Source organism: Emydura macquarii, unplaced genomic scaffold (genome assembly GCF_026122565.2).
Source record: "Emydura macquarii macquarii isolate MOO-44397 ecotype Brisbane River unplaced genomic scaffold, CSIRO-AGI_Emac_v2 contig_480, whole genome shotgun sequence".
In the NCBI taxonomy this organism is placed as follows: Eukaryota; Metazoa; Chordata; order Testudines; family Chelidae; genus Emydura; species Emydura macquarii.
This window is the reverse complement of record NW_027130617.1, coordinates 13427914-13452451: the sequence shown is the minus strand read 5'-3', so window position 1 is coordinate 13452451 and position 24538 is coordinate 13427914. Positions and strand designations below refer to the sequence as shown.

At 39.7% G+C, this 24538-nt stretch overlaps 1 protein-coding gene and 1 long non-coding RNA gene across 3 annotated transcripts; both read right to left on the bottom strand.

Moving 5' to 3' along the window:
- Positions 1-2632: 2632 nt before the first annotated feature.
- On the bottom strand, positions 2633-7048 carry LOC137146775 (uncharacterized). Its single transcript, XR_010918046.1, has 3 exons — positions 6848-7048; positions 3071-3257; positions 2633-2942 (listed from the first exon to the last, which is right to left on the bottom strand). It is a non-coding gene; the product is annotated as an uncharacterized lncRNA (long non-coding RNA).
- Positions 7049-18371: 11323 nt separating this feature from the next.
- On the bottom strand, positions 18372-23946 carry CUNH1orf52 (chromosome unknown C1orf52 homolog). 2 transcript variants are annotated; one of them, XM_067538545.1, is made up of 3 exons: positions 23558-23944; positions 22639-22846; positions 18372-20344 (listed from the first exon to the last, which is right to left on the bottom strand). In XM_067538545.1, the coding sequence occupies exons 1-3, from the start codon at positions 23837-23839 to the stop codon at positions 20268-20270; spliced, it is 567 nt and encodes a 188-aa protein (XP_067394646.1). In that variant the 5' UTR covers positions 23840-23944; the 3' UTR covers positions 18372-20267. The 2 variants fall into 2 exon arrangements, with proteins under 2 accessions (XP_067394646.1, XP_067394648.1); XM_067538547.1 differs by lacking the exon at positions 18372-20344 and adding an exon at positions 20533-21029 and having other exon boundaries at positions 23558-23946.
- Between the last annotated feature and the right edge of the window lie 592 nt (positions 23947-24538).

Here is a 24538-nt window from a genome sequence, read left to right as displayed (position 1 = left end):
GTCCCTACATTAAAACCAAATCATTTTAAAAGGGTTGTCAATAGAAATATTGTTGCATCTTTTGCTGAGAGAGTGACTTCATCTTATCCTCGTCTACAAATATTCCCTGGCATTAGCAGGAAGACCTTGCTAATCTTTTTTTCATAGCAAAGAGCTCCAGGGAAGCTTATCTTAGCTCTATTTATATATCTTAGAAACAAGAACATAACTGTATAGTGGTGAAATATGGCATATGGCACCATTATCACCTGATAACAATGTGCTATTAATGTGTCTTAACTGGGTCACACAAGCCATTTCACAAAAGTCCAAGTAGAGGTTCCAATCTTTCTCTAAGTATTATGACTAACAAACAGAACAGTTAATCTCCCATATAACAATACCCCAAAACTCTCCACTATTAAGCCATAATATATGTTCTTCATAATTTGTGGAAACAAAATTTAGGTTTGCCTGTGAGCTTAGATAACTTATTTATAACTTTCCACTCACAAACTATTATGGGATTTCTATATCTTTTTAAAAGTTTTTAAAATTAAAATGCTGAAAGAATATTGCATGTAAGTGTAAATAGCACCAATTCAATAATATCACAAATAATCCATTAATATAAGATTTTGTGTATATATGAGTTAAACGATGAGGAAATTAAAGATATGGATTATTAAAGATAATTAAAGATAAAGCATATGACTGCTGTCCAATACGTACTTCACAATAGTTTATCACTTCTGCTACACCTTTGCAACTTGAAAAAAGAACTTCTGGCACTTTTGTCCTGTTGCCTTTTAAATACATTTCCTCCCTTTTAAAAGAAAATTATGTGAAAATAAGTATGGTAGTTTTTGTAACTAGGTATACAAAATATTGCATAACATTTTTGTAATTACTTAAATTTCCTTTGGGAGAAAAATTTTAGGTTGATCTGATGTGATTGAGTCACATCCTAAACATTGAACATAATGATAAATTTGATAAACTAAAGTCTTTCTAATAATAGTCTTACTATTTTTATTTTGGAACCTTGTGTTTCATATGTACATTTAATTACCCATAACAAATGTTTCTGACCAAATATGTCAGCTAAAAAATGCTATTACTTTTTACAAATAAACTTCACTTGTAGTGTGTTCACGTCTTTCTGTCTGTCTACTGACCCCTGCTGGATGAACTGAGGACTGCATGTTGGTCCCAACTTCAGCTCCACATCTATACACAAGAAATGACTAAAAACAAAATAAACAAAAGTCTTCTGATAGTATACGATTGGCCCTATTTCAGCATTGATGTTCCTAGTTGCTGGTGGATTAATAAAAAAACTATATACTTGTGTGTTTCTTATGCTCATTTACAGATATGGTGCAGTTCTTAATGTTAGATAGTGCTTTTTCCATATTTTCAGTTCTGTAGAATCCACGTAAAGAAAAATTCCAGTGACTAGCTGTAATACAACTTAGGCCAAGTACAAATTTAATCCCTTATCTTGTAAAGATTTAGGCATGTGCTTAACTTTACTCACTGGAAGCAGGTCCATTGACTTAAATGGGACTACTTCCAGTGCATGAAGTCAAATATACGTCTAGGTCTCTGCAGGATTGGGAAGCTAGTAGATAAGCATATATTACAAGAAATTTTTTAAACGATTTTTTAAAAACCTTAATGTCTGTATATTTATTCAGAGAATGAGCAAACTTCTCTCTTATTGAAGCTGCCATCTTAATTATACTTCCTAAAAGAGTCTTTGTTTGATGATCAAGTATTAACTCAATGGATGCCGCCTGCCATTGACTTCACTATTGGGACTCCATGCAGCCAGGAGGGCCATTAGGTTTAGAGTCCAAGTCTGAAGAGACTTGGGGACTTTTTGATTACAGAGCACTGGAAACAGTCAAAGTTGCTGGCAGGTAAATTCTGTATCTATCTATCTGTCCCCACCCACCTACCCACACACACACACAAAAGTTAATTCAGCCAACTCAAATTAACACTTAAAAACACAAAAAAATAAAAATATAGACCTTCCCTATCAAAGATTTTCATACTAGCACATTTCCTAGATGCCATCATAGGAAGGTAGATTCTTTGCATTGCCAAATTGTTAAGATGGCAATTTCCTTCTTTATACTTAAAATATTTTTAGAAACATTGTTAGTAAGTTCTTTGTATTCAAATGTAGTGATTGGAATCTTTTATATTACATTATTATATATTTTATATTATTATAATATTTATATTATATTATTTAACAGGCAAAACATTTATTGATAAAATGTGTTAGCTATTAAGAGCCCAATCCTGAAACAGCTTGACTACTCACATACATGTTTGCAGTACTGGGCCCTTAGTTTGCTCCCCTGGGTATTATTTATTGCCATGAAAGAAATTCCAATGTAATTTTGCTTGCACAGCTGTTTCACACAGCATTTTCTTCATGGACTCAAGGGCATTTAATGGAGCATTTAAATTATTCCCCCATGAAATAGCCACACAGGAAATAATTAAATGAAAAGCTGCCAATAATTGTGTCTATAAACACAGTTTGATCTGTATCTCAGAAAATTATTTCCATTCCAACTTGTGGTTGCAAAACACTTTTTCTTGTAGGTAGCTAGAAATTTAAAAAAAATCTCATTGCATCCTTTATTTCCATCAGTTGATTGCACACACAAAAACTCAGATAAAACCACACTGAGGATTTGGCTTGAGCTGACAAGCCAGGCAAAGAGAAGTCAAGGCTGTTTTTGTCCTTAATTCACCATAATCTGCTCAGGTGTTGCAAAACATGTAGTACAAAATGTGACCCATTGTTATCAGGCCTTCTAAAAAAAGAACACTCCAAGCCAACCGGGTTTAGGAAACAAGACTCAGTTTGAAGTTTGACATTCTTCTGGGGAGACTGCCAGGCATTTAGCATTATTTTAACATGGTTTCTCATGTGTGACCTTAAAAAATAGAGAGAAGACAAATAATTTTTTCTGTATGTACACAGGAGAATTTATAAAGTAGCATCATCAATTTGTTTAGTCTAACAACATACAGGTAGGGCTTTGCCATTTTGCAGATCTCTTACCCAGTAAAATCTTTCCTGAGCTGTTGAGCTCCTCAAATATCTCATATGGCTCCACTGCAGTGAGAATTGCAAATGATTGCCAAAAGCATAAAACTTAAGAATTGTGTGGTGATATCCTTGGAAAGGAAAGTGTCACTGACAAAAGGACTCACATGTGTAAACTGCCTGTGACAATGAAGCCAGGAACCTGAGAGAGAGAGAGAGAGATGATTGAAAGATTTCAAGTCAGGTGAGGCAGCATTTGTGACAAACCAGAAATAGAGGTCATGACTGATAAAAAGCCTGAATACCTCATTATGGAAGATTGACAAATGACCTTTAACAACCTTGCTGCTGCTTTAGACAGCACAGCAGATCTGCCTCAAAAATTAACGTTTCACAAGCTGAGATTTTCTGAAGCGTGTGAACATTGGTTTTATGAAAATTCAGTGAAATTTTTGAAATTACCCTCATATAATTTTGAAAAATTCCATCACCCATCTTCTATAAAGCCCCATAATAAACACTTAAAATACTATCTAAATGTATATGCACAAATGTAGGCCCTAATCCTGCAAACATATGCTAAACTTTACACATGAGTAATTCCCCTGAAGTTCGTGGAAAGGGGGCTTGAGTGAATCTGAGTAAGAACCCTCAGTCTCCTTTTCATTGGATCAGACAAAGAAAGAGAAATAATAGGAAAGCTGAAAGATAATATGGAGATGATGCTGACTAGTGAAATACACAAGCATGTCCTTTATCAAGAGGGTTCTACCTTCCCACTGTCAACATGGCCTGAAATCAGAGTCCTATAACTCATTTCACAGACAACAAATAAGGCTCAGAATCTTATTTTTCAGCTTGCCAAAATATTGATCCTTTTCCTCTTAGATGCAGTCCTCACTCCAGTTATCCATACCTTTGTTACAACTAGACCCAGTCTATTTTGATTCACCAGGAAAGTGACTCAAAAGCTTCAGCTAGCACAGAATACAGCAGTATATTTTCTGAGAAATGGGGACTAAGAGCATAATACACTGAACTGGTTGCTAGTCACTTTCCAGGTGGAATTAAAGGTGCTGGTTACCAAAAAAAAAAAAAAAAGCCTAAATGGTTTAGTCACCAGCTTCCCTACCTCTGACCCAACTTGCCAGCCGAATCAGGAATACTTAAGCTAAGTGTTCCAAATGCAAGGATTAATGGATCCAGGAGCAGAAGAGTTTGGGGAGCAGACTCTCCTCTCTGGAATTCACTCATGCTAAAAATTTGTCTAACCCTGGCCACTTTCAGAAAATGCTTTAAGATGCACCATTGCCTAGGCTTTAAACTAAATGCTGGCTCCAGAGGCAGGCTACTGGCATGATTTGCTTGTCTGACCAGTAATCTAATAAAAAAGGTCATGAAAGGGTTTTCACAAGTTATGTAAAGTGTACCAAGATATTTCAGTGAAAGGCATAACATAGATCACTTGTAATAATAATCATCATTCAGCATCACAGTTTAAGTTAACTAGCAGGTATATTTATGGCTCTGTGTTCTACATTTGATTGAAATATAAATAAGAGCAGTGGCACTTACTACCTTTACTATTTTGAGCTTTTTTTTTTAAAAGTTTCTGTTGCTATTATAGAATGCACGTTAACATCTCAACAAACTTTTCATAACACACTGTCATTACCTTCTTTGATTATAGTTATCTGATGCAATTACAGGGCTATTGTAGGACCTTATTCTCAGACCCTATATAAACCCTACTAAAGGATACACTGAAAAAATAAGAGTGACCAAAGCATGACCCCAAAGACTGAAAATGGTCCATATCATTCTACAATATGGTAACCACAACTGTCATCTTTGTTGAGTATAAGAGGCTGGCCAGCAGAAACAGCAGGGCCCAGCCCCTAACACTCAAATCCTTATCCAACCTGAAAGTAGACATGAACTAAGGGTTTAATGGGTTCAGATAAAATAAGATTCACTCCAAACAAACTTCACTCAAAACATGAACAGAACCTTTTCTGAGATTCAAAAAAATTAGAATAACTGTTTCCCCTCCTCCTTCCCATTATTTCTGTGCATCCCTGTTTTGTCTGGTTCTGGTCAGTACCAGAGATAGAAGTGCCAAATTGCCACAAGAAAGGATTTTGCCTGCTGTTTCTAGTCTGACTCAAAGAAGAAAATACTTAGAAAAGCCTATTTTCATGAGCATTTCACCTCAGTTTCCTAACTTCAAGAGGTTGCTACAATAGTTTAGAAAAGCATCTGAATTTATGGGTATTAATCCAAACCAGATTAACCCTCAGAACTGTTAGATGTTCACTATTTCAGGTCATATTCTAGCCAGCTGCTCTAGTGGGAGTTTGAACCCTGTCCTGTAGCTCTGTTCTACTAGCATAGTTTAATATATGTATGATGTAGAAACAAACCTGCTACCAAATCATGTTAAGACTCTTAAAATCCTAGTGTATATAATGTTAAAATCAAATAAGTCATAATAGTTCCATTTTATGTCAGTCCCTACCAAAGAACTACTGGGATGTTAATGTGAGTGAGTATGGGTAAAAACTCAGTATGGATAAAAGTGATGGTTATGCAAAGTAGATTTTTTTTAAATCAGCACATTGCTTTTACACTTAAAAATAAATCCCAAAGGCTCCAAGTTGTGTTATCAATTAATGACCAACATCGGTAAGGAGAAAAACTTTTTAAAAGCTACATGCTCAGGAATATCTATATTTTTAAAATACGGTTTTCACTTCTATGATTTAGAAATGAGTGGAAAAAAATCTTACACAGATTTAAAAACTTATGCAAAGTTTCAGGATGGAGCAAAATTTTGCACCAGAGTTATCAATCCCTGAAAAAACGGTTTAATATTCAAAACAGAAACATGTATAGGTTCTTAATTGGAGTGCTTTATTCTACTAGAAATTATGTACTATGTTGCATTGAATAGGCTCTCATTGGGATAATCAAAGGGATATACAATGATATATAATTATATCATCTTGAACTTCAAGCAATAACTAAACATACAAGATAAAACCAAAATTAAGCAGTGTCATTACTTGGAGAAATCTTTTATCAACAGCAGAGTACAATGGGTGCAAATCAGATTACAAATGGATTGTTTCACATGAACTTCCAATGCGGAAAACATGTAACATACTTTCTCTTTCTGTGTAAATTATGCCATTTACTAATCAGGAAACTTCTTTACCATATTCATATAGAGTAAATTCATAATTATACTCCTAAAACCACCAAACAAAGTCTAGTGCATAAGTTCAGAGTGCCTGAAGGTGTGTGGAGTTCTACTTCTGTTTACTTTGCCTTTCTGTTAAATAAATTAATATTTAACACATATCAATCACAGCTACACTATGTACACATACTACTGAGACAAACAGTACAAAGTAGTTTCTTAAAAGAAACTGAAGGAAAGGATATCAGCACATGCACTGATGTTTTCACTCTTATCTGGGAACTTATTTGTTCCCAGATTGGACACCATTACTGCTATGAAATAGCTGAAAATAGAAAGGCATTCTGGGTACTGGGGTATGCAAATGAACATACCAAGAGTCTTTTGTGTCTTGTAGAATGCACCTATCAAGTGCAACAGATCAAAGCTGAGTTTTGAAGAAACACAAGGTTTCTCCTGGCTAGGCTGGCAATCATGCACATGTGTTTTGACCTGAGGGGCTCTAAGATATGCAAATAACATTCCAGCTGAGAAGAAACTAGGATCTAGTTCCTATTGGATCAGATAGGGAAATTTCATTATTTGCTCACCTGCCAGTGTTGCTGCCAGGGGACCGCCTTGTTAATTAGATATATTCACTTTATTTCCTGGCCACCAACTGGCAGATACAATGGAATCCTAGAAATAAGAAATGGAAATAATTTAGTAGGTCATCTTATCTATCTTTCCCCAATCACGCACCTCCCTATTTGCTAGCATTTAGTCCAATCTAGTTTTAAATGTCTCACATAACAGGGCTCCTACCACTTTTCTTTAGGAGGTTATTTCACAGCAACTGATCAGCCGGCTAAGTAGCATTTCCTGATATTTAACCTATGTTTTCTTTTGCTTCATTTCATCTAATTATATATCGTTATACCTTCTAGCAGCACCTTACACGTTTCCTCCCCATCCGTAGTGTTTACATTTGTAGAAAACTACACTGCCCTTCCCCCAAACTTTGTCATGGTTTAGTCAAACGTGTGTTCACGCCAAATTCTGTCTCAATTTACACTTCATGCAATGCATTGACTTCAGGCAGGCTGAACATGTTCTTTAGTTGCAGTCTGCCCTCTCCTGGAGTTTATCTTCCTTTTCTGGATCACAGGCTCTAGTGGCGGGAACAAGATGTACTGATATTGACATAAGGGTTTGCCTGACTTGTAACTGAATACAGAAGTCAGTCCTAAACCTCTTTGGCTTCACATGCAGCCAGTTATATAGATCAGTTAAAATAGATTCCTAGAATGCAAGTGTTGACATTCATTCTTATCCATAATAATGTAAACAATGCAGTTCGAGGCATGAATCTCAGATGCCATGTTGTCTCTGTTGAAGTGACTGTGACAGTCTGTATCCCTATGTCCATCCCCTTTTCAAGACTATGATAAATTTTGTAAAAACTATGTCTTGTAAAGAATAATTTGTAAACTCATGATTTGCTGAGCTTTATTGTCCTGGTAAAATATGTATGGCAATATTTTTGTATGTAGAGTTTTAAAACTCTACTGTATGATGTTACTAAGAAATATTCCAAATCTGGGGAAGCAGCCACAAACCAGTTCCTCAGAGATAAAAGGCAAACTGATGCCTCCACCAGGTGTGAATTAAATCAAGTGGACCATCACCTGGTTAAGTGGCCATTCTTTGGCAGGAAAAAGGGTGTCAGCGAGAAATTTACATCTTGGTAAAGAAACATCTGGAGGTTCCTGTCCTCACAGACTGTCTGTCTCCCGAACCCCAGCTGGAGATGATTCTCAAAGAGGAGGAAAGGTATAAGAATGAGGAACAGATGCCCCAAGATATCTTTCCTTTTCTCTGTACCCATGGCAGCCATAACACCTGAGGAAGAAAGAAACTGTTTAGGACTGAGGGAGGAATCCTGTATGAAAGGAATTCAGCCAGTAAGATTGCTGAAGCATGTGGTGAGAAAGACTTTTGATTTGAATTCACTGAGCTTGTTAAGTTAGGTATTAGTTGCATTTTTACCTTTTATTTTTTTGTAACCAATTCTGAGTTTTATGCCTCATTATTTGTAATCACTTAAATCTATCTTTCTGTTGCTAATTAACTTGTTTTATTGTTTTATTTAAACCAATGTGCTTGGACTGAAGTGTTTGGGAAATTCCATTTGAGATAACAGGATTTGTGCATATCATTTTCTATTAATAAAATGATAGACTTTATATGAATTTGTATTGTCCAGGAGAGGGTTGGACAGTACAAGGTATTGCACATTTCTGGGGAAGAGTCTGGGACTGGGAATTTGCTGATGTTGGTCTGCAGTGTAATTCAAGAGCGGCTGGCCATAGCAGTCAGACAGTATAGCTGGGAGTAATTTTCATGCTAGAGGCTGTGTGAGAGCAGACCAGGAGAGAGAGCTTTCACAGTGAAGGTGTGTAAAAGGCACCCACGGTTGCAGAATTGAGGGGACACACTTATTCAGCAGTCCAGATTATACCCTGAGTAATGCCACAGTGACACAACGTCCTCTATAGTAGAAAATGTATACTGTAAAACAAGGTATTAATACAACAAAAAAACTTATGAAGAAGGAACACTGGATTACAGTCAATGTGCAATTACAACATTAGAGAAACAATTTATATATACCAACTTTTTATTAATAATTTATCATTTAGTCAAACAAGTCCAACCTTACATTTATTAACTCTTAGAACATTGACTAGTTTCCATGTGCTGGTGGAAAGGGGGTTGGGATGGGGTACTTGTCATGAGGTACAGAGTTCAGCTATTCTACTGAGACAGGTTTTGGGTTCGGGAAACCACTCATTCACAATGTTACTGTGCAATTTTCTGCAGACAAGTATACTCATGTACAGCTTTAATCCAGGAGTTAATGAAAACACAGTTCCATCATAGTTCAGCATCAGGGTAGCTACTGTTGTTTGTCTTTCACTAGCTGCTATGCAATTAAGACTACTTAATATGTTTTATGATGGAGGCATATCAATCAAGGTAGGATAAGTGGGCTATATGTACAATACCTAACAGTATAGAGAATGGTAGTGAGAACCAGGCCTGCATCAGTAGTTCTGTCTGAATGGTAGTTTTGAGTTTCCAGTAAAGTTACTTACACAATGAAACATTTATTGAATCAAATTTATATTTGCCTTAAAATACTTTTCAATCAATTTATTTTGTCTTTTAGGGTTGTTTGTTTGTGGTGTGTGTGTGTGGAATGCCCATCTATGACACTTAATTGTGCTTAAAATACACAGTAAAGGGCACTAAGAGTTCTATACAGTCTCAAGTGGGTCCTCACAATAAGTATGTTCTTCAGATTAGAATTGTTATCGAGAAGGGTTAGCTGTTGAAGATATTCAAAATATTTACATTCCTTAGTGGATAGAAACACTGGCTTAACCAATCTCTTTTCTAATTACTTTATTTCCCAGCCATCCTTTAGCATAATCTTTATAACTCACCCACAACAAAAAGACTCACAACATTTTAATACAACCAAACTGGGAAGGATGGTGTGATGTTGGCAAATGTATAATAATCTACTTTATAAAGTGGTGTGTAAATTTCAGTACTAGATACACAATTCTTAACACTTACTGTTTACAAATATTTCCCCCTCCCTGTCAAAATCTTTTTCCTAAACTAAATAATCCTCCATCAGACACACATGTACAGGTATGTAAAAGGACACCACCAACTTTAAAAATAATCAGAAGAATGATTCTTTTTTTTAACTGTTACTGTTTTCTGTCATACCTAAGATTTTTCTTTCCATTTTTCATTGTGTTTATGTTGTGTGTTTAACAGTATCCTATGCATAGTCATTTTCGCTGTGTAATTTGGAATCTTCCCCTGTTGCTTATGTGGGAGAGAAACACTTCTAAAAATTGGAAATATCGAGTGTAAAAACAAAATTGGTGTGTGGCAGACAGGCTGAGGCAGGTGTAGTATCTGAAACTACTTTAATTCACTTTTTGAAACTGACTAGATTTCCAGCTGACAGCATCCCTTTATTATAAGGTTGCTCATTTGCTTGGAGCAGTTGCCAGAGTATTTTATCTGGTCCTTATTTCAGTTCTGAAGAACTAAAAATAACCCCAAAAAACAGACCATACCAGGACACCCTCAGAAGGAAAAAACAGGTCAAACTGCAAGTCTGCCAACTTTAGTGTCTCTTTGGAACTTACATGTCCAAACAGTACATTCTGACCATATTCTGATAAACTATATAGCATAATCAGGTATCATAGGCTAAACTATGTGATAAGAGGCTATTACTACTTTGCAGCCTTTTTGATTTGATGTTGTTGCGTACTTATGTGACAGAACAGACCCTGCTTAAGCACCTATTAGCAAGTCAAAGCCTGCATGCCTTGAAAGGAGAAATCTTGGAGCCACACACTCACAGGCCATCTCAGGCAGCTGTAACCACTAAACCCGTTTTGTAACTGCCTCTATCTATTACAGGAGGCAGATAAGACCCTTATGGAAAAGCTGAACACTACTGTCAATAGAAAGTTGAACAATTAGAAGGAAATTTCTTAAATGTCAAAACAGCTTATGTGATTTTGAAATGCATTTCGTATTTGAGGTGAATCCCAGCAGCAGTTTGAAAGGAAAACTTTTAAAAATCACACAATGTTTTTCTTTCAACTAAAGAATATTCAAGTAGATAAACCTGTCCTGATGCAATTCATTTCCTGGAAAGATCACCATCCATATTTCTGACCATGCATATTTTTAAGAACCTAAGAAGAGATTGCACCCTAATAATCTATGCCAGGTCTTAGCCAGCATGCACTAGACTAGGCATCTCAGTCAGCTTGAATGTATTCATGCAAAGCTGTTACATATGTACTAATGTATCAAGCCTCAGAGTTTTCTCTCCAGGAGCCCCCAGTAACCATGTTAGGTCCTACCTCGCTCAGCACCAGCTGGTATCTCTGAGGTCCTTGTTTCTTTTCAGTCTCTCTAATCCTCACTGCTCTGCTGCAACATGCAAGTCTTTATGCTTCCTTCATTTCCTTCTCCCCCTGTTGCCTCTCTGCCTTCTGCCACACTGCCCCATGAATGCCATCTCAGACTCTGCTCACTGAACCACCACCCCATATCCTGCTTCAAATCCCTCCTGAAAAAACCTCTTTTGCTGTGTTACATGCAAGTGAGTTAATATATTCTGAAAAAATCCCCCCCCCCCCCAAATATATTTAATTGGACTACCGAGATATACACATGCATTACTTAAGTGACCATGCATTATTGTAACCTTTCTCTTACCTCCTCCCCACTCACCTTTTGTTTGTTGTTATCCTCACTTGCGATATCATATCTGAGTTTAATGTGAGGTGTCTTGCGGGGGAGAAGGGGACTTGTGTCTCATTTTTGTAAAGTACCCAGTAACTTTTGAACGTTAAAAAATAAATATAACAGCAGCAAGGTCTTCCAGGAGGTCTTTAAAATCTGTAAATATAAATACCCACTAGGTTCTATGTTGCATTACTGAGACACAATGGTGAAGTATAGGTGAATGTGAAATTAGTAAAACTAAACTTTTCAAGAAGCTCTCAGTTTGGCAGCATTTTAAAATTGACCAACTGGTACCCAGACAGCAAGCTTCCCAATAACAATTGTTCTGGTTTATATAATTCAGGTATGTGTGTTGTCTTAAAGCTAAAGCTAGCACTAATGGGAAAGTCCCATAGAAATTAATAGAGAATGAGATTCCTGCTGTAAAATAAAATCTCCAGTTATTCTATACGTCTTAGAGTAATTTCTATGGAATATTATTGAATTCATGCCTATTAAACTTTGTAGGACCTAAGGAAGGGAAGGGGGGAGATAGAGGACAAAGTAAATGCCTAGAAATACTCCCAACCCTAAGTCCAACTGCTTTGTTTAAGCCTCTAAAGATAATTTCATAAAATAACACTTTCAAGTACAGAGCAACAAATGAAGAAGGTACCGTAACACCCAGTACTAAAACTTCCATTGCAAACACCATAGGCCTATTTTTCAGCACATCTGGAAAGGAGTTTCCACCTGCCCCAGGGCACACTCAGTTTATGGTAACCTTTGCCCTTTAAATAGCACTACATTTACTATTTTCTCCCTCACCCATTTCACCACACTGAACAATTTTGCACACTGTGAAAAATTAAATCCCACTTAATTATTGAAGGTAAAAGCCTGAATACATGGCAGAGTTCAGTCCTAGAGGATGGCACCTGCATTTCTTCTCACTGTATTACTGCAGGCACATTGAGTTCTGGAGAGCAGAGTTCATCTTCAGTCCCTCTGAAGAGGACACAGACATAGAGTGCTGAGGAGAAAAGGGTTAGCGTGTCATAGGCCTAGAGTCAGCTTTAATGGAACTGTGGCATCTAACTGCATTAAATCCTGTTGTAAGTCATTCTCAGTGCACCCAAAATACCTTGCACTTGCAAACTGCATTCGAAGGAAGTCTGGGTGTAGTGAACTATACATTACATTATACAAATGCACTCAGACGTAAGGCAGCAGTCTGGATTCTCTGCCAGCCTGACATCATGGAGGGTTCTGGAAATTCTTCTGTGGCTCACTATAATGCAACCTGAGAACCTAGGGCTTAATTCAGGCAATTGTAAATATAAGTGGCTCCAAATCCATTTATTTGTTTAGATTGATAAAAGATGTGCTCCAAGGTCACATGGAAGTCAGTGGCACTGCAGACACCACGTCAGGTCTCAATTTGGTCCCTAGAGTTAATTTAGTCATACGTGGTTTCCAGACGGCGAATGAACAAGAATAAATTTTTTATTAATCATCTTCAGCTACATGTTTCTGCTGATCTGTAGCCATGCATTAAATTGCTGTAGCTGAGCACAGGGCTGGCAGTATTTGTTTTACTGTTTCATCCAACTAGAGCATTGTTTTAGATGTTTGTTTAGGATATGAAATATAGACTGCTTTTTCAAAATAAAGCGAAGGCCGAAGAGCCCCTCTATGGGATAAAATGGGGATTAGATAAATGGAACTTTTCAAGGCAAATTATGAAACTGAAATGACCTATCCCAATGGCTTATATTGCATAAATAAGGTGTAATGTGTTCTTGCCAAATCTAGACCAGCTTTCACTACAGGATATTAACAATTAATTTGCGGCTTTTTTCCTTCCAAACTGGAAGCTTGGAAAGTTACTCTGTAAACTGTCATAAAAGGCCAGACTTAGGTCATGTCTATACTGACAGTGGCATTTGCCACCGCCAGATTGATCTTTCTGGATCTATTGAGCGGTCATTAGAGACCCGCTCAATCGATCAGGAAGTTGACTGAGTAAATCCACCCCCTCAAGAAGCACAGCGCAGTGTAGACTACATAGAGTAGTTTGCGTAACTCCTGTTGGCTGCTGCCGAATCGCGAGGTAAATGTAGACCAGCCCTTATAAAGGTATTTAAAGATGCAGCTAAGTACCTACTGAGATTTACAAAAGTGCCAAGGGACTAAGCATCTAGATGCTTTAAAAAATGCCACTAGGAGCCTATCTGCATCTTTAGACACCTAAATACCTTGGAAAATCTGGCCCAAACAACATAAGTTCAGTCAATGGGACTATGATTTGATATACATTTGCAACTTTTAGTGACTCTTGTCGCCTTTCTCCAGGTAGCCATAAACAAATGCATATTTGTGAAATGTAAATTCTAATACTGAGGCCAGAAATGAAATAGCCTGGAGATTTAAATTCCCACCTTTACTTTGTGTATTGTATCAAAAATAGGGAGTTGAACCACTTGCATGTCTCTGCACTACCAAACTGGATGCATTTCAGTGGCTGACCTACCTCAGAATAGTAAATATTTTTCTTAGCTCTGTATGACTTTTAACCTTGTATGTTGCTGGTTTGCTAAGAATAAAACCCGTTTTAATTATAACCGTGTTAGCCTCACTAATCTGTTTTTTGGATCTTTCTAAATATGAATTGATTTTTATGGATATTATAGTAATTTCCTCTGGACAGAATTAAAACAAATTAAAAAAAAATAAAGTAGCTTTAAAGAGCTCAGCAGTGAGACAAAAGCTAAAGCACAGACTGTTTAACAGAATCAGAAGCTGTGGGCCACAATCTAGGAAACATCCAAGACAGCCATGTACCTTTTCCAGAAACACGCTGCTGAACTGGTAGGGTTCTGGATTAATGGAAAACGAGCTGCTAGGGACCAGCCATTTTGCTAGCACACTTAATTTAGCACCACCTCGTGGAGTCTCTTGGGGAGAAAGTTAGCAAGTCTAGCGCTTTAGAGCTACCCTCCCTTTCACTAGAGCAGAGGTTTGCAACCGGGGGTACTTCAGAGTACCGCAGGGGGGACGCGTCAGCATCGGGCAGCTGCAGCCCGCCTCCCGGCTAGAAGCTGAGACTAGGCAGGAGGCGAGTGACTACACGGCCTGCCTCCCGGCTGCGTGCTGGACTGGGTAGGAGGTGGGCAGTCACTTACTGAGCGGGCCCCCGGGCGCTGGCCTGCGGGGGGGGGCACCGGGTCAAGCTGCGCAGCTGGGAGCCTCCTGCCCCCCCCCGTCTTCGCTTCACGCCGCGAATGGCCAGCGCCGCGGGGTGAAGCCTCCCTGTGTGAGCCGGTGGCCGAGCTGGAGCAGGAGAACTGGGCGCTGTGCGGCACGTAAGTGCGGGGGCTTGGAGGGTAAGAGCAGGGGGCTGCGGAGCCCGGCCACAGCCGGCTCTGCTGCCCTGCACAGGAGGTAAGTGGCATGTCCTTCCCCCCCCTCCCCCCCCCGAAGCTGGGGAGCGGTGCTGTCTCGTGGGAGCAGGGGACCCCTCCTGCCCTGCACTGGAGGGAGGAGAGTGTGTGTGAAGCCTGGGGTGGCAAAGGCAGGCTTGGCCCCTGGGTACCAGTGGAGCCGGGAGAGGGCCCCACACAGTGGGATTTGCCCCAGGCCCCACAGTCTCCTAGGAACTGCCCTGCCCAAGAAGACTCAGAAGTGCAAAAGTAAAAAAAATAAAATAGAAAACTGTCTTGTATTATACATCATACAACTCCATTATGCCTTTTATTGCAACCATGGTAGCATCCATTAGAGTGAAAACCATGAAGGGGTACTTCAGGTGAAACCTTCAGACAATAGGGGTACAGCTTCTAAAAAAGGTTGAAAACCCCTGAACTAGAGCATGAACTGATTCAGAGTTATTAAACCGTCCCATTTCTTCATCATCCTAAAGTAGTGATATGGGTGCAGTTTACAGCATTACAACTCAAAATGCTTGATATTTCAGTTTGTGTGTTATACTACTGCAAGGGACAGTGATACAAGGAGAATATAGAAATGTCCACTAAAAATGAATTCTGTTGCATACTATTCAGTGCGTTGCCTCATTTAAATTCTTCAAAAAAATAAATGTTGTAAGATGAATGCTGTATTTCATTCCTGCTTAAAACAACATAGGAACCTAGGTTATTTACTACAAGTATTGTTCTCTGTGCATACAGACTGCCAAGAGAACATCTGTCAGCTAAGTGCCAACAGAACCTTTGATTTTTTTAATCTTCCTAATAACCCATTAAATCAATACACTTTTTACATCTCATCCTTAGCAATTACCAAAGGTATAAGCTATATAAAACAGCAGAACCTCTTCTGACTTTCTAAGAATTAGCACTGAAATTATAGTTTTAAAGATCACAGTATATCAATCCCAACAGAGTTTGTGTATTTGTCTTCAGTGACAGATTTATTACATCAGATTTATTATTCTCCCAGAGCAGAAACTTGAAAGAAGACACAGAATGTTAAAGACAAAGACGTTATTACTACACCGTAACAATTTAAAATGTAAGCCCTCTTGGCCTACAGAGTCTACATGGCCTAGAGTCTACATCATCCTCATCCTACATCCCTTTCTGTTTGTAAAGGGTGGCTTGTGGAACAACTCCCCTTCCCATTGAAACAAATAGCACCATGAAAAACAGTGCAACAATAAATTTAAAACTTGCTCATGGATCAAGGTTTTCTCATTTATGCATGGAGACTTTAGTCTGATTCCCCCAGACCACAGAATTAGCCAACAGAATTCACAGAGCCAATCTGCCATTACTGTAAATTCTATAGCTTAAAGAGCTAACAGAAGACATGGACCAAGGAAAGAATGGGCCAAAATTAGAAATCTTTCTTAAAAACCATAATTTTTAAGAAAGCTCTACTCAGTGTGCACATTTTGTGTGTGGCGCTGGGGAATCACAATGGTAAAATAGCTTGAGGCTCCTTACAATTAATTGCTTTGAAATCTACTGATGAAAAGCATTAAATAAGAGCCAGCTATATATTATTATGCATTCATCTTAAGATCAGCAACACAGAAGATGCAAAGTGATGCTGGAACTAAATTGGGTTAGAAGTGTCTGAACCCAGCTACCATACATAGGACATTGTACCATGCTAGCTACATACAGCCTTTACATAAACAACATTTGTGCCTTGATCAAAAGCCCCTTTTGGGTGTAAAAACCACTGAACCAGATTCTTGACATCCAACTATCAAATTGGCTTTTCCACAGGTGTATTCCAGAGCTCATAGCAGAAATTTAAACTGAAAGCTCAAAAAGCTTCTTTCAGGCTTGTTTCTAAATTACCCAAGGAACAACTCTCTGCAATGAGTTTTCAAGCTCTTGCAAGCATTTCTCTCCCCAGCCCCAAAAGGGAAACTAGTCCTGTATATCATGTAGCCCAGTGTTTCTCAATTAAATTTGGCCACGGAATCCTTTTGAACTCAATAAATAATTGTGGAACCCCCCAAACTCAACAGTATTTTTATATATGGGGCCAAAAAAAAGTCGAAATAAGCAAATTATATACAAACGACTATGTCAGAGTTTCTCAATTAAATTACACTTACACTCGATACCCTCCCCCCGAAAAATCCAGGACATCTTCCCTTTTTCGGTGGCGCGGAGAACAGCTGCTGGCGGAACCCTAACAGTGTTCCCGTTCCACAGAACACCAATTGAGAAACACTGATCTAGCCAAATTCCTCAAAGCACCTCCTTCTATTGTATACTCGGAAAATTACTGTATTTAACAAAACTGGACGCAGCCCACTTCCATTATGGACAGATTCTCTGAGGGTCTATAGTTATTTACTCAAGTAGAGAGAAGTAACCTTCTCCTGATAACTGCTGGATAACCCAGCACAATACCCTATGTCTCTCTATATTAATCCATGCCTGTTTCATAACTCATCTAAAAACAACTAGCTAGACTAGGAGCTGACATTAGAAGGTACAATTTAACAAAGGAAATAGGCAACTACTGCTGGCCCACCTGATGGATAATTAGTCCTATTTTATGGCAGTAAAACACAGAGGGTTAAACACAAATGCCAATTTAGCACTCCTAGTGACAGAGATAATAGCCTCTAATAAAAATCGGCTATGGGAAACATCCAGGACCCTTATAATTGAAGCTAGTCTTAGGTGTGACAGATCATGGAGGGGCTACAGTCATAGACAACTTCTTAAATCATCATCTTCCTCATCCCTTTTAGGACTTTATTCACAGAATTCTTGCCTATTTCACAGCTCTCCCTGCCAAAATCCCATTGCAGGATCTTTTGAGGAATAGAACATTTATTTGTGCTCACTCAAACGTTCCCTCTCTTCAGACAAGACAGGTCCACAGATCCAGCCTTCCCTTGTTATTTTTATGAGGAAGATTATGGGTATCAAGGTATCTGAAGTAACCAGGAAAAAAATTGGCTGTGGGGCTTTAGCAGGTGGAACATATTTCTGAGATAGTGACTGATAAGTGTAGGTCTACAATGCTGCAAGGAGGCTAAAGGGCCAGAGTAGGATCTAGGGCCCTGGCAATGCATAATAAATATTAATATCTAGCTCTTATACAGTACTTTTTATCAATGGATATCAAAGTTCTTTACAAAGGAGGTCAGTATAATTTATCTCCATTATCCTACATCACAGATGGAGAAACTGAAGTAGAAAGAGGTAAAGTGACTTGCCCAAGATCACCCAGCAGGCCAGTGGTAGTATGGTATGGTGAGTAGAGTACTGGGATGCAGGAAGATGAAAAAAGGTGCTAGAGCAATCAAAAGATTACAATTTTAATAGTTAGGGTTCTACAGTTGACAAATACTGTGTAAATAGCTGCTATTTACACATCTTTCTTGGTAAGACAAAAAATGAAATAGCTAGCAGCATTTTTTTCCCCCTCAAAAAAATCACTTAACATGAATACTATACTATATTAAGACTTCTGAACAGTTATAGTTTGTTTGTTTTACCAAATTTAAGTAACCTCAACACAGAATGAAGTTCATTAGTTGTTATTTAATGACATAAACCTCCCCACATTCTTCAGAAGCTTTTTTGATATAAGAAAGCAAAAGCTCAAATTTCACAAAGAAGAACAAAACAAAAAACCACACAATACTTTTTTGCTGGGATTTGTTTTCTTCCCCTTACACAGAACCAGAGCCCATATGGTTAAGGCCAGGCCCGCTGACAGCAATTCCCCAGGGCGGAACAGTCAATGGCCCCCCTAGAAAGGAAAGGCTGAGGTTTACGACCATGGCCAACGGCTGAAGGAAACTTCCCCTCCCCATCCTACCTCTTCCTCCTAAAGCCCCACCCACACTCCATTCCTGCCTTGCCCCAGGCCTGTCAGTAGGAACTCTAACGGCTCCAGATTAGACAGCAGTGCCCTCGCTTTCAGCCCCAGGCTGCTGACAGTAGAAAAGTAATAATGGACTTACCGCAGTTAAGGTTCATTATTACTTTTCTGCAATTTTCCATGGCTTGTCCACAACTCAGCCGCAATTTTTTTGACAATCATCCCGCAATTCAAGTAGGGCCTTAATTATGGTCCAACTCCTGCAGTTAGGCCTGAATCACTTCTGATTGCATTAGATCCAAGGCACCATGATTCTTAGACATGCATAAAGCCCTCTGAAGATGTGAGGAAGGAGAGTCACACATACTGCTTAACTGAATTCTGCAATGTGAGCAATAAAGAGGCAGAGATTGCTTACTTGCTGCAGAACTCCCTCATTTCTGGGTGTGTATAAAATGCACCTGAGCTCCATTTTGCTTTTTTCTATTGAAATGGGTGCATTTGGCAATAATCATTGCATGTTAAAGTTGAGTCATGACAAGTTTTGTTTTTAGCATGCTCTTCACTGTTTTGTCCTCCATTTTAAGAAATATAGAATACATTAATTGACCCCATTCAGCAATAGTGACAATTTTCCTGACGTTTAACCTCATGAACCCCTGAGGCAGGCAAAATATGGTGGCAGCCAGCAATCGATTTCACAGCAAACTCCACTTTTCAAATACATTTTTGAAGGCGAGTGTCCTAAATGAAGCAGTAACTCTCCATTTATTACACATCAAAGCTTGAAGAATCTGTCAAGCTTCTGCTGAACATACTGCTGAGCCGCGCACAGTATAGAATTTGTCCCTTATTACACTGCATGCTAAACAGCTAAGTTATATATGTTTTCACACGTAGTTTTATTTCAAATAACCTATTTACACTCTTTACATACATTTCAAAACAGCATTGTTCAAACATGTACCACAGTACATTACTTAAAACTCAACATTTTTAAAAATGCGTTCCTTTATAAAAGGTTTTAGCACGATGGCAGGTCAGCTGAGAAAAGTTCACAAGTTTGCGGATAAACAGAATACCACAGAGCCTCATAACCTGTATGAGCACAAATATTCATCACAATACTTAAAGATTGTGTTTTAAATAAATTGATTACATGGACTTAATTTTTGTTCAGTGGATACAAGTTTTATCACAATACTGATCCCTGAACTCTTGTGCTTTCCAAGTGGCACATATTCTACAGAAATAAAAAAATCTCTAAACAACGTGATATAAGTTAGGTGAAAATGTATGTGTTTTCCATTTCAACAGAGGAATCAAAAGTTCATGAGGTGTCCATACTGGGCCAAATTCAGTACATCCTGCTTATTACTTCTTCCTCTTAGTTTCTTCTCCAGTGTCTAGTTTGCGTTTCTTAGCAGAAGCTGGTTCATCCTTTTCATCATCTTTAAATTAAAGATGGTATCAATTAATGCAAGTACACAATATGTGGGACTCAAGCTGGAAAGTCAGATCTTTTATCACATACCCTCGCCTCTTGCTAAACCACTGAATTTTCCACTTCTGGAAATCTATTGGAACTACACATACTAGGATTGGCTGATAACATCCTCACTCTTGGAATGGATCAAAGTGATAGTAGAATAGATTTATTATTTTTATTATGGTAATGACTGGGGGCCAATCAAAAATGTGGCCCCATTGTGCTAGGAATTGTACAAACAACAGTAGACCGTCCATGCCCCAAAGATCTTACAGTCATATAGACAAGATGGATAAAAGGTAGGAACAAAGATATTACAAGCAAGCAGAGAGTGATGGTCTACACATTTCATGTTTGTACAATTTCTTTTTATTCTTTGGGTGGGATTTTGTTTGGAGGGAAGGATGACAGGGCAGTGGTGAAGAAGGAAGGAAGGAAGAAGGAGGGCATGCAGGGCAGATGAAGTGAAGAGGGAGTGGAAAAAGGAGCAGGAACAAACAGCCGATCAATACATGGGAGAGAATGTTCAGAGTGAAACTTCAGAATGCAGTCAGATGCCATCCTCAGATGATGATGCTCCCTTTGTCAATAAACTTCTCAGGGAGCAAGCTTAAGTACCTCATTGATATCCGAGACAGTACTGGATACTTCAAAAGAATAATTTTCTACTTTTAGCTCCAATCTTTGCAGTTTGTCATGAGTTATTCTCACACACAAGCATACTTAATATGTAGTTGACAAAAAAAACATTCAATGAACTATACGGCCAATTCTCCAACCTACATAGCCAAGATGGTATCATGTTTAGGTGCATTTATTATAAATGCCCTTCTATATTAAAAAAAAACAAAAACAAAAAACTATCATTTACCCTTTTATCCTGAAATACTTTGCAAACATTATAAATACAAATAGCTTGGCCTACCACTGAAATACAGCTACTTCTGGGGTGAAACACAGCAGTAGTTCTCATAACTAAATTCTCTTTTAAAGTTTTGAATGTAAAACCTGCCTGAAATGGTTAAGATTTTAAAAACTAGACTGAACATTCAAAAAATTCTGCAGACCCTGCCTCACTTCTTGATTGGAGGCAGGGATTGGAATCATTCAACTGATGTTATGAGGAGTGGAGCAGAGGATTTCAGTGCCAGCATCAATTCATGCCAGGGAAGACATGATGCATACTGATTTGATACAATGGGTATAACCTTGCCGCTGAACCAGACAACAGTTCTGTGAAGAGAGAAAATGAGGTGGCCAGATAGTATTGCTCTGGTTTAGAATGGTACAAGAAGAGGAGGAACAGCAGGCCAGCAGGGGCCTTGCCCCAAAGATCTCTACAGCAGAGTCTGATGACATGCACCACCTTAACTGTATTTTGTATTAAGATCTTTCTCTCCGGTATATGTAGCAGTACTCAGCAAATCCACTTTTTACTCATATTCATGTTAAGCTTAGTACCTATGTAATTGAAAAGCATGGTCATATTATGTCATGACTACCTGGAGAGGAAATAGCAATCAGAGAAACACTTTATGGAGGAACTGCACTTGCTATTGGTTAATTAGAACAGATAGTACGTTTTTAATGACCTAGTAATTATAGTGCTGGTCTTGAACTATTAGGCCATCAATGGTTTCAAGCTTTGATTTATGAAATTAGGATGCTTAACTTCACATGGAATCCTATGAGCATCTTATCTTGCGCCTTTATGATTAGATATGTATTGCTTTATTATAAATTTCATCCCTTTTTCCAAATTAAAAGTTCAACATAACAAAAAACAAACATTTACTAAAGGAGAAGCTTCAAACAGGATTTTGGAACAGCAGAATATGAGCAGAAGAACATTTAAGGACCCCACCAGCAAGAGACCCAATTAATGTAACTAAGCTCCTTGGAACTACATCATGCAACAACCTATACATTAACTTTATAGCATATGGTTGCTTGGAAAATGGTTTATTTGTCCCTTTCTGCAGAGTTTCTTAATATCTGCTTAGAAAACCAATTAAAATAATTATGATTTTCATCCCAGTGAGAGGAATTTTTTTGTAACAGGATTTTACACCTAATCCTTCCTGAGCCATGGAACAGTACCAAATTACCTTACATATGTTAAATATTGCCTATTATAGAGGAGGGGAAGGGATGAAACCTAGGAAGACCAAACTGAAAAATGATCACATAATACACGCCCAAAAAGAACCATTCCTTATTTTTTCAGACCTTTCACCAGACTAGATAGTTACCCACCTGATTCTGAAGGCTCTTGCTCCTCTTCTGGCAAAAAGTTAACTTTGTTTGTTTGCTGTGGTGCATCATCACCATTGTCTTCATATATGTTTGACCATTTTATTGCCATATCAAGCTCAGGAGGAGGTGGAGGCTTCTTTTCTTTAATACTGTATGTCTCAGGCGGGGGTACTGCATTAGTCTTCCACACTTTGAATTCCTTAGGAGGCTATTGAAGAGAAGGACGTATACAACAATGCATTGCAACAAAGTAATGGAGCAGAAAGCAGGAGCCTCACATTACATCATCAAACCCAAGGAGATCTGATCTCTGGTTTACAAAAAACAGTTACTGGTGGGGCCCTGGCGAGACGGAACCAGAAAGAGCTTTTCCCCTAAAACAACAAAGGGGAAAACCGGAAAACTAGACCACACCCACCCTCAGCCCAAAAACGATAGAAAAGATTCAATAACTTCTGTGAGGAAAAGAATCCCGACCTTCCTTTCAGCACCTGCTGGGAAGAGGGGTTGGGCTTCACTAGGGTCTTGCCCGAGAAGGTCATAGTGCCTTTGTCTAGTGGGAGCCTGATAACTCCGGAGGCCTCACTCCATCGTCGTCCGGATCCTAGAGGGCGGGAGAGACGCTGCTGTTCGCCCTGGTGCGGGCGGAGTTCAGCGTCTAGGGCGGTGCGGCGCAGCAAGGGGTAGGGAGCCCAGAGCCACACTGTGCCCAGCAGCACGGGGCCGGGCGGGGGCCGCACGCAGAAATCTGGCAGGGCTCTATCCGAGAGCCTCTCCTCGAGTCGCACCGCTGGGAGGCCCACAAGCCGCGCGCGCTACCCTAGAGATCCCCCCCTCCCCATTTGTACTGGCTGGCGCTGGCTGTGGCTCCCCCCACAGCGCACCCGCCAACCCCCGCGGGCCCGTTCCGGGGCCTTACCTCCTCGGGCGCCCGCACGACCCGGCGCTCCCAGTCGATCTGCTTGTTAAGCGGGTTGTAGAGAAAGGCCGGCGGCCGGGACACGTTCCGGAACAGCTCGTCGGGGGCGGGGAGCCGCGGCTTCCGGCCTGGGCTGCCCCCGGCCGCCTCCCCAGCGGCCCCAGCCGCCTCCCCCGCCGCGGCAGGCGACTCGTCGCTCTCCGAGTCCGAGCTGGAGCTGCTGCTGTCACTGCCGTAGGCCGCGAAGTACCCGAGCGGGTCCTTCCCCTCCGCCGCCATCATGGCGGGGCTGGCACACCGGGTCCGGCGGCGGAGACACACCGCCGCGGAAACCCGGCCTGGAACCAAATGTTCCGGGAGCGAGAGGGGCCGGGCTGGGCTGGCCTGGGCCCGGGAGTCGGGACTGACGGAGCTAGGCCTCGCCCAACCGGAAAGGAAACTCCCCTTGGGCCAGTCCGGTCCGACCCCGCAGGGAGCCAAACTGCCGGAAACGCGTACGCCCGCTGTCCTTCCCGGGGTAGCTGCACCCGCCCCCCTTCTAGCCCATGGCAGCGGCGGGTAAGGTGACCCCTTCTCGCAGACGGGCTGGGCTTTCCTTTCCTTTCCTCTCCTCAGTATAGTAGCAGAGGAGGAAAGGGGACATTCAAATAAAGCGTTAGAAAACAAATTTAAAACTGATCAAAGGAAACAGGATTTTTCACTCTTAACCTGTAGGACTCATGAAAGAGGCGTAGTGGGTATTTCCATGGATAAGCACACACACAAGTAAGGGTAGGGATAGAAACCCTTGATGGACTGCTTTGAAATCACAACCCTCTCATGCCTCAGGGTGTAGGACAATCACTAACTGATAAGGATTAGTGTTTAAAAAAAAAATCCAGCCCACTAGGTTATTCTGTAATAGTTGAACTAGTACAAAAAGCTCAAACCCTTTATTTTCATGAGGATTCAAATAAGTTTATTCTATTTTCTAGTGTACTG